The following is a 15317-nucleotide window of genomic DNA, read 5'->3' as shown; positions in this document are numbered from 1 at the left end:
TTCAGAGTCTTTCCATTTCAAAAAGGCTTCAATTTATTTCACCCTTTCAGAACAATCCCAGTTTGTCTCTAACTAGCTGCCAGCATGGCAACGTTGGGCTTGCAGCCAGAAGCCTAGGGGACCCTGGTTCCACCCTGGACTATTGCATCCACCATCTCAGCGCTCCCTCGCACTCCCCCGCCTGCCTGGCTCCACCTGGTGTGGCTCGCCCAACCCTTAGACTGTAAACTCTTTGGGGCAGGCACTGTCTCTCCGCTCTGGTTTGTCCAGCACCTGGCGCGCTGGGGCTTTGGCCCAGGACTCCCTTATGCCACAGGAATGCAAATAAATCATCATCTCCCTCAATCACGGCCACTGGAGGCTTGGGGGGAGCTGTGCCCTCTCCCCCAAGGAAAGGAGGGGCTGCGTTCAGACATGGGGGGGGTCTGGCCCCACGCGGGAGCAGGGAATCCTGGCCCCCCCCCACGACTCACTGCAGCCACCGCGACTACTGCAGCATTTTTTAACCCTTGGGGACGCCCCCCCCCCCCCCATTAAACCAGCGGCCTCCTCCCCTGCGGCGGGCGGAGCAGGGAGCGACACCGCCCCTTTAAGGGGCGGGGGTGGCCGGGGCTCCGCGCGGCCTGCAGCGAGGCGGTGGCGGGTGAGTCCCCGGCCTCGGGTGCAGCAAGGGATCCTCGCGGCCCCGGGGAGGGGGGAGCGCGTCTCCAGTGGGGCCGCCCCGCCCCCCAGTGTGTGCACGGCGGGAAAAGGGCGCTGCGGGCACACTGCGGTGCAAGGGCGTTTGCAGCCCTGCGTGTCCCTGGTGCCCGGGCAGCTCCTGCCTCCTCAGACCGGCCGTGTGCCCACTGGGAGACAGGGCGGGCGGGGACGCCGCAGCCAGGTACAGATTTCCCTTGCCTTCCAGAGCCCCACAGATTACGCTCACCCCCCCGCCCCCCCCCCACTCTGTTTTCTTTCCTGTTGCAGGGTTTGGCCGAGACCTGGGCATTCTTAGCGGAGTTAGCATTACTCCCAATGGCCCGGCCAAATTCCACGGGGGATCATTTACCTTCTCCTTGAATTCCTCCTGCAGCCTCCCTCATGTATCCCTCATGCAGTATCCCTCATGCTCGGTCTGAAACCATTGTGGTATTAAACTGTCTTTGTTCCACCCACACGAGTGGGTGATGTGATTCCCAGGAGTATAGGGGATTGAGCATCGTCAGAATGCATGACGGTTCAGGGCAGGAAACCTAGCCTGCCGTCTCCAGCGGGTTCAATCAGTCAGTGGTACCAGCGCTCTTTACAGAGCATGGCATCTGCGCCAAGGAGTTCTTTGGTGGCTGCTGAGTCCAATGGGCTAGTGACTGCTCCGTCCACCGGTAGGGCACACCCACGCACAAGCAACGCTCTGCATCCAAGCAGCAGATTCTTTCCTTCTCTGTCGCCGGTCATCACAAAGCTTGATCCAGTCCACCTCGCAATGCTTCGACCCATCTACAAGCTGACTCCATCAACCAGAGCGGCACGCTGCGTTCCTTTCCCAATCATCCACGGAGATTCCAAAGGATTCTAAAGCTTATGCTCAAATAAATTGGTTAGTCTCTAAGGTGCCACAAGTCCTCCTTTTCTTTTTGCGAATACAGACTAACACGGCTGTTACTCTGAAAAGGATTCTAAGTTCTCTTTGCAAGCATCCCGAAATCTGAGCAGCAGTCTGCCTTTCTTTCTAGGCCCTTCGCGAGCTTCAGAGTACAGCACGCTCTTTGGGATCCTGTAGTCCGGCATTTGCTTCACATGTCCAAGCCACCTAAATCTTTTCTTACAAATCAACGTTCCCGTGAATGACATACCAGCAGGATTAAACACTTCCACATTTGTCACCCTGTCTTGCCATCTTATTCAAAGAATTTTACGCAAACAGCTGATTTGATGATGTGAACCGGGGAATATCGGCATTCCTCTGTCTAACTCACCTGAGGGGCCTATTTGGTAAGTGTGCTCAGAGATCACCTACTGCATGAGCCCCTACAGGTGAGTTTACACAGAACAGAGAGGGAGAGGAATGCCTTCTCCTCGACTTTTAGCCCAGACGTTAGGGTACTCAACTGGGATGCAGGAGACCGCCAGTTCAAGTCTCCCCTCCAGCTGAGTGAGAGAAGGAATTTGACCACCTCTTAGGTGAATGCCATAACCACCGAGCTAAGGGAAAGTCTCACGTGGGACTCCTTCAGTCTCTCGTTGAAGCTGTTCCACTGTAGCTAAACAATGAGTAAATTATTAGGATCCAAAACGCTATTTGGAATCTCCCTCGTTATTTAAAACAAGCCAAATTAGTTTGAGAGGACAAAACAGATGTTCTTTTCTCACTGAGGTTTCACATAGACTTGTTCTCCCTTGTTCCATAGGTCAGAGAGATTTGATAGATGGATAATAAAATGGCGTTGGTTCCCTATGATGACAGTGCAGTCTGGGGATTGCAGAAGTTCCATAAATCTTCATCTGTGTATCATTTTGCCAACCACACAATCCAAATCAAACAAAACTGGAAGCAACTGGGTGTAGCTGCAGTCGTATGGGATGCGGTATGTATGATTAAAATAAATATATTTTCAATTTGTGCAGAACATGTGTCTGTTTCAAGTCCAACCCCTAATACTGAGCTTTTGTGTAATGTCTTTCATCAGTACACTTCTAAACTCTTTACAAAGGAGGCCAGTACAATTATTTCCATTTTACAGAGAGGTGAAATGACATGCCCAGCAGCTTAGGAGAGCTGGCTGCAAATTCTCTGCATGAGAAGTTTTTTCCCCCCAATTGAAAAGTGCTCTCTCTCTTTTTTTTTTTTTTAAATATAAAAACTTTTCTGGTACGTTGTCGGCATGATCAAAACTTTCCATTTTCACAATTTTCTGCAACATTTAAAAATTAATAATTTGATCTAAATGTTCAATATTTTTAGAATTTTTTTTTGTTAGATTGCTAGTGTACTGGAAACTCCTGTTTTCAGTAAGAAAATTCACTTTTTGGTAAATGAAAAATGTTGACAATTATTGCAATAGAAAGTTTAACATTTTGGAAAAAAAGATCATGAAAGACTTTGGGAAATGGGGCCTCTTTCAAGATTTATCACAAAGTTGTTTTCCCATTTTTTTTAACCAAGTCTTAATAATAATAAAATAATACTTCGTATTTGCATAGCTCTTTTAATCTTCAAAGCGCTGGGCAGCCGATAATCCCCATACCACCTTGATGAGATAGTTAAGTAGCGTCATGTTGTAGCTAGAGAACCCAAAGCACAGGAGTCGTCAATGGTTGGGTTTGTGTTGGTGTTTAGCTGTACCTGGGTCCTAGACCTGTGCTTTGACCACTAAATCATGCCCCTCTCTGGTCATAAATAATGAGTTTGGCAATTGAACTGCTCGCATTAATTGGAGCATATACGCTAACACAGCTATCATCCTGTTCCTAAGGATACTGGTGAGACAGAATTTTCTATAGCAGATGCTCTTGCAAAGTCATGATTTGGGTGTGGGACCTTGCTTAACAGTAGCTCACATTGGATTTAATTTGTACTTAAATAGAAGTGTTCTTAATCCATTACACTCGACTGCTTGACCTTCACGCACAGTATGGAAGAGCATGCGTACCAAGATTAAACCAAAAGGTTTTGGAAAGATGTAAGAAATACGATAAAGGGCAATGGTGCATCTCAACAGTTCTGCAATTTTGCATTAATTTTTTGCATCAACAAAAATCCTGCTTTTCCTTTCTTAGTGCAACTGTTTCTTTTTCTGCTTCCTTCTGTTGTGTTTTGGATTTAATGGAGAAACCATCCCATGCCATTATTTTAACCTACTTTGCAGGATTGATAGTTTGGATATTGCTTTCTGCCTCCCGTCAGCCTTTGTATAACACGGATGGCGAAGTATACCTGCAGACTTGAGGTGCTTGATTGTCCACACCTTTCTTGCAACCTTCTCTACTGGTTTCAGTCAGAAATACTGTGGTCTGGCATCACTAAAATGATCCCCAATTCTTAATTAGTCCTGTCTCTCTTGGTTCAGGCTGTAGTCCTGTGTACTTATCTGGAGATGGGAAGTATTGATCTACAAGGGCGCTCAGTGATTGAACTAGGAGCAGGAACAGGATTGCTGGGAATAGTGGCCACGTTATTGGGTAAGTTTTTTTTTTTTCTTTAAGGAATTGGTGCCGCTGTAAAATTCACACATAGGTGACAGGGTTGCTGTGTAAGTTAACAGCCACGCTATGTGACGGTTACTGTGATGTTTCATCTGTGGCTCATCTTCCTTCCTTTCTTATTCGGCTTTAGAGCCTCCTGCGTTATTTATTGTGGTGATGGTACTACAGCAGGTTGCTTCATAGTAGAACCCCCTTAAGGCTGCCTGCTGTTTCCATGGCGGTGAGCTCAGTGGCCAGGGCCGTCTTTACCCATACGCAAAGCAGGCAGCTGCGTAGGGCACCAGGAAATTTGGGGCACCACATTTCCTGGTGCTCTGCACAGCTGTGTGCTGCTCCAGGCCCTGCCCCACCTCTTCCCCATGGCCCCTACCCCTGCTCTGCCCCAGCCCCGCCCCCACTCCCCCGAGCACTCCAGAAGCGGGGGGGCCTGCACTCACCGGGAAGTGGAGTGACCCGGCCCCAGCCTGCTCCGCTCCCCTGGCTCCCAGGTTTGGGGGGAAAGGGGGAACTGCCCCCCAGCACTCGCCGGCAGCACGGCTGGGAGCCAGGGGAGTGGAGCAGGCTGGGGCCAGGTCACTCCAGTTCCCACAGGAAGTAGCCATCCCCCATGGAGGCCTGGGGCGGGGCCCCACGCAGCCCCCCAGCAGAGGCCTGGGGCCAGCCCCCCCCTGCTTCCCTTTGTGGAGGCCTGGGGCCTCACACAGCCCCCCCACAGGGGGCATTATAGGGCACCAAAATAGCCAGGGACGGCCCTGTCAGTGGCATCCCCTTCTTTTCTGTAGCTATTCTCCCGCAGGGAATAAATGCTGTGCTTATGTCCTTCAGCTTTATTAATACTTCACATTTTGAGCTCCATCAACAGATAGCAAAGCACTTTACAAAGATGCATATGCGTTATTAACCCTGTTTTTGCAGACAGGGAAACTGAGGCACGGAGCAATTAAGCAACTTGCCCAGGTTCTGTCAGTCACCCAGTGGCAGGGCCAGGAACAGAACTCAGGTCTCCTGATCTAGTCTGATGTCCCATCCACTGTGCTGTGCTGCCTCCCCTTTACAATGGGTGTGCATAGTGAGTCATGGCATCGTTAGACCAACAGTGGGGCCAGTCATAAGTCTGGTATCTCACAGCCCTAGCTTTGCTTCCTGCTGCATTCACTCATTGTTGGTTTCAAAGTTTAATTAGACTACACTAGTTTAATTAATTACACTAGCGGTAGCACAAATTAAGAGTAAACGTAGCCCAGGACTCCTTTGCCTGACCACCGACAACTCTTGACAAATGCTCAGTTCCCCTAACATTAACTAATATTAGTTTGATTTTCATTTGAAAAGCAACCGGTATTTGATGATTTTAAAACTAGCGCCTTCTTTATCTGAGAAACTCACTTGTTCTAACTGTAATTAATTCCTTCACGGTGTGTGTTAACAATACATTATTTTCCCACACCCCCCCGGGGGGGCATGGATCAGGGTTCATGTCACACTCCCCCTCGGTGCCCAGTCCAAGCGGGGAAGCTAATGATCCAATCAGCGCACCAAATTCAGGGATGAAACCTGGTCACATGCCACCGGAGGCACGTTACGCATACGCTAAAATGACAACCCCCCCCCCCCATCTTACTTTTTTTCTTACCTTTGCTGTAGCCATAGGATTTGATCCTGCACTTGGATCTGTGAAGGTGGATTTGATTGGAGCCCTAGGTGGGGATTTTCAAAAGCATTCCGTTTAGCCTAGTTCTGTACTCAGTGTAGTTAATGAAGTCAATGGTAAAACTCTCATTAGGCCAATGAGTTCTTCTACACTGATGTAAATTAGCAGAAGTGGGGTGGGAGTGATCTGACTCTGACCCCATTGAAGTCAGTGGAGTTATGACAGTTTACCCGGTCTGAGGATCTGCTCCGGTGTGTCAATTCTTAAATGTTAACACATGTTAAAGATGACTTAACTAGCACAATTCTATAGTCTAGAGCAGACAGCACACACATTTGTGTAGAGTCTAAATTTGCCATGCTGATCATATCTCATTGAACTAAAACATGACTACATTCAAGTGTAATGTCCCTGTAGTGATAAATTCTAGCCACTATGGCAGACTTCCTTTTAAAATGGGGATGAAAAAAATAATCAAATATTTATTAAATTATAAGATAAGAACAGCCCTACTGGCTCAGACCAATGGTTCATCTAGCCCAGCTTTGTGTCTTCCGACAATGGCCAATGCCAGGTGCTTCAGAGGGAATGAACAGAAGAGGCAGTCATTGAATGATCCACCCCTGTTTGTCCACTCCCAGCTTCCGGCCATCATGCTAGGGACACCCAGAGCATGGGGTTGTGTTCTTGACCATCTTGGCTAATAGTCATTGATGGATCAATCTTCCAGGAACTTATCTAATTTTTTTTGAACCCCATTATAGTTTAAAACTCTGCCCAAATTCAAATAAACTATCACAACCATTAACTTAAACATCAAAAAAAACCAGCTGTGGCTAAGGCTCTTCAGTCACCCATCTGCTCTATCTGGATCCCTAGGGGTAATCTGATGCTACACTAGGGCAAAAATCAGTGAGACATTTTTATAATAATCTCCCACAATTTATTCTGTAGTTTCCTCATAGAAAGACAGAAAGCAATTGGCTCCGTCTTTCTAAAAAGAAATAGTCATTTATTCCAAAAACAATTTTGATCTGATAGTACTATTTTTACCATTAAACATAAATAAAACTAAATATTCCAAGTGTCAGTTGACTTAAAATCAAGCAGCTCAGTAAATGTTTTCATTGTTGTTCAGTAATTTTGTTTCAGAGTAACAGCCGTGTTAGTCTGTATTCGTAAAAAGAAAAAAGAAAAGGAGTACTTGTGGCACCTTAGAGACTAACCAGTTTATTTGAGCATGAGCTTTCGTGAGCTACAGCTCACTTCATCGGATGCATCCGATGAAGTGAGCTGTAGCTCATGAAAGCTCATGCTCAAATAAACTGGTTAGTCTCTAAGGTGCCACAAGTACTCCTTTTCTTTTTTCTTTTTAGTAATTTTGTTAACTCTTAATGGGAACTCGAGGTTGCATCCCTTAAAGCATTGTATTCCAAAAGCCGTATCGGTGGGCAACAGTTATTTGTCTTGAGACTTACACTCCTTGTGCCACACAGGTGCTCATGTCACCATCACAGACAGGGAAGCTGCACTGGAATTTCTCGAGTCAAACGTTCAGGCTAACTTACCTCCTGACCTCCAGCCAAGAGCCGTGGTAAAGGAACTGACTTGGGGAAGAAACTTGGGGAACTTCGCGCCAGGAAAGTTTGACTTTATCCTGGGCGCAGACATCATTTATCTGGAAGACACCTTTGCGGATCTGCTTCAGACACTGGAGCACTTGTGCTCAGAACATACTGTTATTCTGTTATCGTGTCGGATTCGCTATCAACGGGATCAGAATTTCCTGGAGATGCTGAAGGGACGATTTTCGGTACGTGAGGTCCACTACGATCCCAGTAAGGATGTACGTGTATTCAAAGCACAGAGGAGCATTCACAAGGAAGACTTTTGACTGCATTTCTTTTCTCTAATATCAAACAGTACTTGAAGGTTTGCTACTATCATTTCTACTACATATACTGTACTTGTACTGATGAGCTTAATTTCAAAAGGATCCATCTAGACTCTTACGCCACATCTGTCGCCATGGTATCTGAGCACATTTGAAGGTTGTATGCTCCGCCCTTCTCATGTGTTTAAGGCTCATTGTCAACATTCTCATTATCACTGAGTGAGCTTAGAAAAGGTCATTTGGTTTCAACTTTTTCAGCCAAGAGACTTTCCCTGTGAAAAATAGGGTTTAATTGAAAACAGCTGTTTTGCAGGAATATATCGTTTCATGAAGGTTGTTCAGTTGGTTGACAGAAAATGACGAACATTTTTTTTGTTTCAAAATGAACATTTTCCTTTTAGTTCTTGTAAATTGAAAATGTTTCAAAATATCAGATTTTGGGGTTTTCCTCCTCTTTTCTCCCCATTTTTGCCACTGAATAGAATAGAATGAAGGATGTTGAGGGATTTCCCTTTCACTTCTTCTATTTTTCCCTCATTTTTTCTCTCTGTCCTTGCTGTAACTTTTCAAAGCTCCCTCAACTTTGGAAAGTTCGAGTGGGGAAAAATGTAAACTAAACAGTGTAGAGACAAGTAACTGTCCCAGGACACCCCATTGTGGCCTAGGGCAGCCCTGTAGGCACCCTGCCTCAGTTTCCCTCTGAGTTCTGCTAAAATAATTCAGTCATAAGCAAAGTCTTTGAAAAAGTATTCCTCTTCTCCTGGGGTCTAATTCGTTCAATATAATTAAACTCCCACAAAGCTTCCTTTCTGCTCATCTTCAGATTTAGGGTCTGAGTCCTCCTTGCGACTGTAGCTTTAAAGTTTGGCCTCCCCAGCCTGTAACTTACCTCGCAAGTCTGGGATCTCACAGTCCTCCATCCTGGGGTTGTGTGCTGGTTGACTTCTTTATCCAGCAACATCCTAGTGTCCCCAAGGCCTCTCCCTTATATATCCCTAGGCTTGGCCTAACTTAGTCCCATGACTTTCCTGTCACATGACCAAAATCATTTTCTCACCTGGGGAGGCAAGTTAGGCTTGTCACTTGGCCCACCTCCCCTTAAAGGGCCAGCTGCCGCTATGCCACTGTAGTGTTGTAATATGGACACTTCCTACATTAACAGAGAGTGGTAGCTATGTCCTATGGGGTGGAGCTTTTGCCTCCCTGTTATCCTTGCTCTCCCCAAACCTTAAGGTGCGAACGTGAGCCCTGGTCCTCCCACTCCCACCAGGCTCCTAGGGAGGGTGTGTGGTGTCCCTTCTGATGACCTAGCTGCGTCTACTCCGGGGGTAGGTTGCTGTGGTGCTCCAGGCATGATATTTTTCGCAGCCCTGAGCAATGTAGCTAGGTCAGTCTAATTGTTCAATGTAGACCAGGACTAAGAAAAAGGAAAAGTGTCCAAAAATCTGAAACCATGGACACTCAGTAGCAGAAAGGAAAAAGTGAGGGGAAAACAAACAATAGCTTGAACGTTTTCAAAAAAATATTTCATGAAAATTTTAAAAAGCCCTGCGAAACTGAAACAATTTTGAAATTTTGTGGTTGGGTTGTTTTTTTTTCATTTTTTCCCACCGGCTATAGGAACTGTGACACTGAAGTCCTGTCAATAGCAGGATATGCCAAATAGCAGGGTGATTTTAGAGCAAGAAATGTTAAGATTCACACAGAGAGTGAACATTCCTTGGTGTGTATGCACCCACGCGCGTGTGTGTACATGCACAAAAAGAAGGGATATTGTGAGAGCAAGACAAATGGATTTTTAAAGACCTAGTTAGCCTTTGGGTCTCAAAGAATGGTTACAGCATAGTGTTCTAAGCATCACCACCTCAGTTACATCATTGTCATGAAACTCCTATTATTCTGACCTGATAAGTTTTCAAATAGGTTGAGAGCTCTCATAAAGAGGATGGTGATGAATTGTTCTCCATGTCTGCTGAATGTAGGACAGGAAGTAATGGGCTTAATCTGCAGCCAGGGAGATTTAGGTTAGAGATTAGGAAACACTTTGTCAGGGTTGTTGAGCTCTGGAACAGGCTTTCAAGGGAGGTTGTGGAATCCCCATCATCGGAGGCTTTTTAAGAACAGGTTGGACAAACACCTGTCATGGATGGTCTAGGTCAGTGGTTCTCAAACTTTTTTTTTTTCACGGCCCACTTGAAAATTGCTGAGGGTCTCGGTGGACCACTTAATGATCTTTCCAAATGTTGTTTGTACGGTTAGCTAACTATTGTAAAGCACTTTGGATAAAAGCGCTACATTAAAAAAAAACCCTTAATAATAAACGTTTTTTTGTTCTACAAATAAAAGCACACAACTCGTATTTTAATATCCGTAGTCTTACCTTTCTAATGTGATGGATGTGCCCTCTCTCCCCTGCCGCAGCAGCCCCCAAGCTGGGGCTGGGAAGGAGGAGGGTCTCTCCCCAGCCACAGAGCTGAGGCTGGAAAGGTGGGGGGGTCTCTCCCCAGCAGCCCTGGAGCTGGGGAAAGTCGGCTCTTTCTCTGGCCACTGCAGCCCTGCATGTCCCAAATTCCCCCCGCCCCCTCTTCTCACTCCACTGCCCCCTCCCACCTACGCCCTATTTCCCGCCCCCCCCCCCCCCCAAGGCCACCACCTCACTTTACGTGTGTGTCTTCTCCATGGTCCAGGCACCTAATTAGTGTAGCCGGACAGGCGTGGCTCCACTAATTAGGGGGGTGGTTCTTCATTCTCTTGTGTGCGGCCGCCCAGGTGCACCTTAGAGGGAACTATCCACGGACCACATGAATGGAGCTTGCGGACCACTGGTGGTCTGCAGACCACAGGTTGACAACCTCTGATCTAGGTTTACTTGGTCCTGCCTCAATTCATAGGACTGAACTAGATGCCTCTGGAGGTCTCTTCCAGCCCTACATTTGATTCTCTACCCTAATTTGTTTGTGGCCAAATCATCTGTTTTGACTACTATCCTTGAGAATTGCTATTTCTGGGTGGGGGATTGTTTTCTGGTAAACAGACCTCTCAGAGTCGAGTTATTGTGTTGATAATTTGTAATACAGCTGAGGGTCACCCCATCCCCAAACCACCAACTAAGATCTAGTAATGGTCCATCACAGCGGTCCATCATTACCTGGCAGGAGAGAGCCAAGATAATACAACTGGTTGTCAAAAAATAAATAAAATAACATAACAGGGATTTTAACTTAAACCAGAACAAACAGAACTGGATTCCACCTACCTACAATAACATTAAATAGATGAAGAATGTATATAATAAAAACATTTATCAGAGGGTACGTGTGTGTGTATATACATTTATATACACACACACACACAACTAAGTGTACTTAACTCAATATAACCCCCTAAATAAAGAAATCTCTCTCTCTCTCTGTATGCACAGGCTATTATCTTATAGGTGGCTGTTGTTTTTATTATGTTAGGTCAAGGTTCCCCTTTCCCCAGATATGTCACAGGGTACTATCTAACGCTCAAGGCAGCCTTTGAGCCCTGAGTGGCTCTCCTGACTTCCTGAAGGGACGGATTTAACTCCAGTGGTGCTCGCTTGCAGGAGTGGATGTTAGACCAGACCCATGGGATCTGAAGGACTTTTGCTTCTCCTGTTGCAGTTCTCTGGCACCACCTGTGTCAATGATAGGAGATGACCAGAACCGATGGTGAGGAACGGAAGCTCAGGAACAGGCTATCGAACATGGACTGACTTGACCAGCCAGCAGAACCCTCTTCTGTATGCCCTGCTCAACCTCAGTCACTCCACTTACTCTCAGTCCTGGTTCCCCTCTGCCTCTCCGGCTGCCCTCTCCCCACACCCTATTTCTCTGCATTTACTCCCAGACTCTGTGTTTCTCTCTCTTTCTCAGGCTGCCCACTGCCTACCTCTGTCCCTCCACTGCCTCCCTCTTCTCCCCCAACTGTCACTTCCCCTCCCTCTGAGAGTAGGGGCCACCTCCTCTCCATAGCAAACTGATAGAACATTCACCCTGAACACCCCCTCAATCATATATTCCCCATACAGAGTCGAGTCCATTTACCGTTTGTTTTGTTTCCAGCAGGTCTTAGTAGTTGCTGTTAGGGAAAAATATCATCCTTTGTATTGTGATAGTTCCTAGAAACACCAGTCAAGAGCTGGACCCCATTGTACTATGCACTTCGTAGAGACACGGAAAGAAGCAGTCAGAGCTCCAATGAGCTTATGGTCTATCGCCGGCTTCTTGCAAAGACGCAAACATGTGTAATGTTAACCAATGACAGAACAAACAAGTTACCAAGTTAAAACAGAATTTGATTAGAAAAAGGAATGGGGCGGGGGAGAAAATAGACAATAAAATCAGGAAAAGATGACATGAAAACGAAGAAGAGAGTAAAGGAGGAAAAATAGAGGTGAGAAAGCAAAAGTATTCAAACATCAGAGGCCAAGCACCTATATCTCCAAATGTATTTGTAAAGCATAAAAAATACACAAAAACAACAGGAGTACTTGTGGCACCTTAGAGACTAACAAATGCTCTAATAAATTGGTTAGTCTCTAAGGTGCCACAAGTCCTCCTGTTGTTTTTGCAGATACAGACTAACATTGCTGCTACTCTGAAACCAAAAAATACACAGCTTCTTTTTTGAATTACTTTTGTCTATTGTACGCTCAATTTATAAAGGCCCCAATTTACAAAAGAATTTTAAGCATGTGCATGTGCTTAAGTCCCAATCAGGCCTGTGCTAGGCTGTTTTCCCTGGGTCCATTTCCACCTGCTGAACTGGGGCCATAGTTCTTATTTCTCGGCATTGAAGATTACTCAGAAGTGATCTGTTAAGAACGTTAATTTTAAGCAAAGAAGGAGGATGTGGCCTGAAATGCACTATTCTGTGGATCTGTTTTTAGGAATATTTTCTTGTAATTCAGAAGCCACAAGGTGTCACTAAAGCTGTAGACACATCGCTCAACGAAAACCAGCATAATGAAAACAAATATTAATTCCCGTTAGATGATGGGAAAACTGCATCTTCAACAAAAACACCACACCTCTAAATCATAAGCCATAATTTAACAGCAAATAAAGCTCATTCTGTAAGTGAGCTTGTGGATCAGCTGAACAGCGTTAAGAAAACTGTAGAACATTCACGTTCTCTTCCCTGGTGCATGGCTGGCCTCCAGATCCTGCCTCTCAATTACCTTCCCATGGGCCTAATTTCCAGTGCTGTCCACCCTTATTCCTCTCACACTCCTGATCTGTCATCACTGTACATTTAGTCTTTCTTTTAGGGCTTGATCCTGCAAAGAGCTTTGAACTAGGGCTGTCGATTAATCGCCAAAAGAAAAGAAGGACTTGTGGCACCTTAGAGACTAACAAATTTATTAGAGTATAAGCTTTCGTGAGCAACAGCTCACTTCATCTTATGTGATTAACTAAAAAAATTTAATTGCGATTAAAAAAATTAATCATGATTAATCATACTGTTAAACAATAGAATACCAATTGAAATTTATTAAATATTTTTAGAAGTTTTTCTACATTTTCAAATATATTGATTTTATTTACAACACACAATACAATGTGTACAGTGCTCACTTTATATTATTTTTTTATTACAAATATTTGTACCGTAAAAATGATAAACGAAATAGTGTTTTTCAATTCACCTCATATAAGTACATGGTGCAGTCTCTTTATCCTGAAAGTGCAACTTACAAATGTAGATTTTTTTTGTTACATAACTGCACTCAAAAACAAAACAACATCAAACTTTAGAGCCTACAAGTCCACTCCGTCCTACTTCTTGTTCAGCCAATCCCTAAGACAAACAAGTTTATTTACATTTATGGGACATAATGCTCCCCACTTCTTATTTACAGTGTCACCTGAACGTGAAAACAGGCATTTGCATGGCACTTTTGTAGCCAGCATTGCAAGGTATTGATATGCTAAACATTCGTATGCCCCTTCATGCTTCGGCCACCCTTCCAGAGGACGTGCTTCCATGCTGATGACACTCGTTTAAAAAAAATGCTTTAATTAAATTTGTGACTGAACTCCTTGGGGGAGAATTATATGTCTCCTTCTCTCTTTTACCCTCATTTTGCCATATATTTCATGTTATAGCAGTCTCGGATAATGACCCAGCACATGTTCGTTTTAGGAACACTTTCACGGCAGATTTGACAAAATGCAAGGACGTGACCAATGTGAGATTTCTAAAGATAGCTACAGCACTCAACCCAAGGTTTAAGAATCTGTAGTGCCTTCCAAAATCTGAGAGGGATGAGATGTGAAGCATGCTTTCACAAGCCTTAAAAGAGCAACACTCCAATGTGGAAACTACAGAACCCGAACCACCAAAAAAGAAAATCAACCTTCTGTTGGTGGCATCTGACTCAGATGACGAAAGTGAACATGCGTCGGTCCGCACTGCTTTGGATCGTTATCAAGCAGATCCCATCCTCAGCATGAACGCATGTCCTCTGGAATAGTGGATGAAGCATGAAGAGACGTGAATCTTTAGCACATCTGGCACATAAATATCTTGCAACGCTGGCTACAACAATGCCATGAGAACGCCTGTTCTCACTTTCAGGTGACATTGTAGACAAGAAGCGGGCAGCATTATCTCCTGCAAATGTAAACAAACTTGTTTGTCTGACTGATTGGCTGAACAAAAAGTAGGACTGAGTGGACTTGTGGGCTCTAAAGTTTTACAGTGTTTTATTTTTGAGTGCAGTTATTTTTTTTTGTATATAATTCTATCTTTGTAAATTGCACTTTCAGGATTAAGAGATTGCACTACAGTATTTGTATTAGGTGAATTGAAAAATACTATTTCTTTTGTTTTTTACAATGCAAATATTTGTAATAAAAATAAATACAAAGTGAGCATTGTACACTTTGTATTCTGTGTGGTAACTGAAACCAACATATCTGAAAATGTAGAAAACACCAAAAAATATTTAAATAAATGGTATTCTATTATTCTTTAACAGTGCGCTTAATCGTGATTAATTTTTTGAATCGCTTGACAGCCCTACTTTGAACACTTTACCCTGATCCAGTAAAGCACTTAATTTTGTGCTTAATATTAAGAATATGGGTAGTTCCATTGCAGGATTGAGGCCAGCATGCTTAGCGTCTTGCAGTGCTTCGTGCTGTGGGCATTTACACCTGCAGGTTGCCACTTGGAAACTATTGACACAATGTAGTAACCTCAATTCAGCAGACCAGAAGAAATGCCAACGAGGCAGTTCCACACCCTGGAATAAACAAGTAGCTTCCATGGTGCAAAGAGGGGCTTTCCAACTGGACAACAGTTTGACGTTTGAACTTAAAACTCAGGGTTTTGTGTCACTTCTGCTTATTATTTAACAACTTGCAACAAAGGGTTTCCCACTTCAATGCATCTCCTCCCAGAGCCTACAATGAAATCAGAGGGTTGTAATGGTCCAGCTTCCCTTATCTGCTATGGTGGAACAGAAAAGGGGGCTGAATTCATGTGCTCTGGGCTCCAACCCAGGAAGAAGAGTTAATGGCGTCCCAGATGATGCTAGGGGATTTGTGGTCAGCC

The 15317-nt window shown here is 44.7% G+C and overlaps 1 protein-coding gene across 3 annotated transcripts; it reads left to right on the top strand.

Moving 5' to 3' along the window:
* Window positions 1–572: 572 nt before the first annotated feature.
* METTL21A (methyltransferase 21A, HSPA lysine) lies at window positions 573–10062 on the top strand. 3 transcript variants are annotated; one of them, XM_074966889.1, is made up of 4 exons: window positions 573–643; window positions 2391–2567; window positions 4050–4161; window positions 7333–10062. In XM_074966889.1, the coding sequence occupies exons 2-4, from the start codon at window positions 2409–2411 to the stop codon at window positions 7728–7730; spliced, it is 669 nt and encodes a 222-aa protein (XP_074822990.1). In that variant the 5' UTR covers window positions 573–643; window positions 2391–2408; the 3' UTR covers window positions 7731–10062. The 3 variants fall into 3 exon arrangements, with proteins under 3 accessions (XP_074822990.1, XP_074822992.1, XP_074822993.1); XM_074966891.1 differs by lacking the exon at window positions 573–643 and adding an exon at window positions 1013–1579; XM_074966892.1 differs by lacking the exon at window positions 573–643 and adding an exon at window positions 1953–1974.
* Window positions 10063–15317: the final 5255 nt, after the last annotated feature.

This window comes from Natator depressus, chromosome 11 (assembly GCF_965152275.1).
Source record: "Natator depressus isolate rNatDep1 chromosome 11, rNatDep2.hap1, whole genome shotgun sequence".
NCBI lineage: Eukaryota > Metazoa > Chordata > Testudines > Cheloniidae > Natator > Natator depressus.
Note: the sequence above shows the minus strand (reverse complement) of the source record. Positions and strands in the feature narration are given on the sequence as shown.

Bases quoted from the DNA above. Each gene is read 5' to 3' on its own strand.
- METTL21A (XM_074966889.1), top strand. From the start codon at position 2,409: ATGGATAATAAAATGGCGTTGGTTCCCTATGATGACAGTGCAGTCTGG. The intron at 2,568-4,049 runs GTATGTATGATT...CTCTTGGTTCAG, and splicing joins CTGCAGTCGTATGGGATGCG to GCTGTAGTCCTGTGTACTTA. The intron at 4,162-7,332 runs GTAAGTTTTTTT...TGTGCCACACAG, and splicing joins AATAGTGGCCACGTTATTGG to GTGCTCATGTCACCATCACA.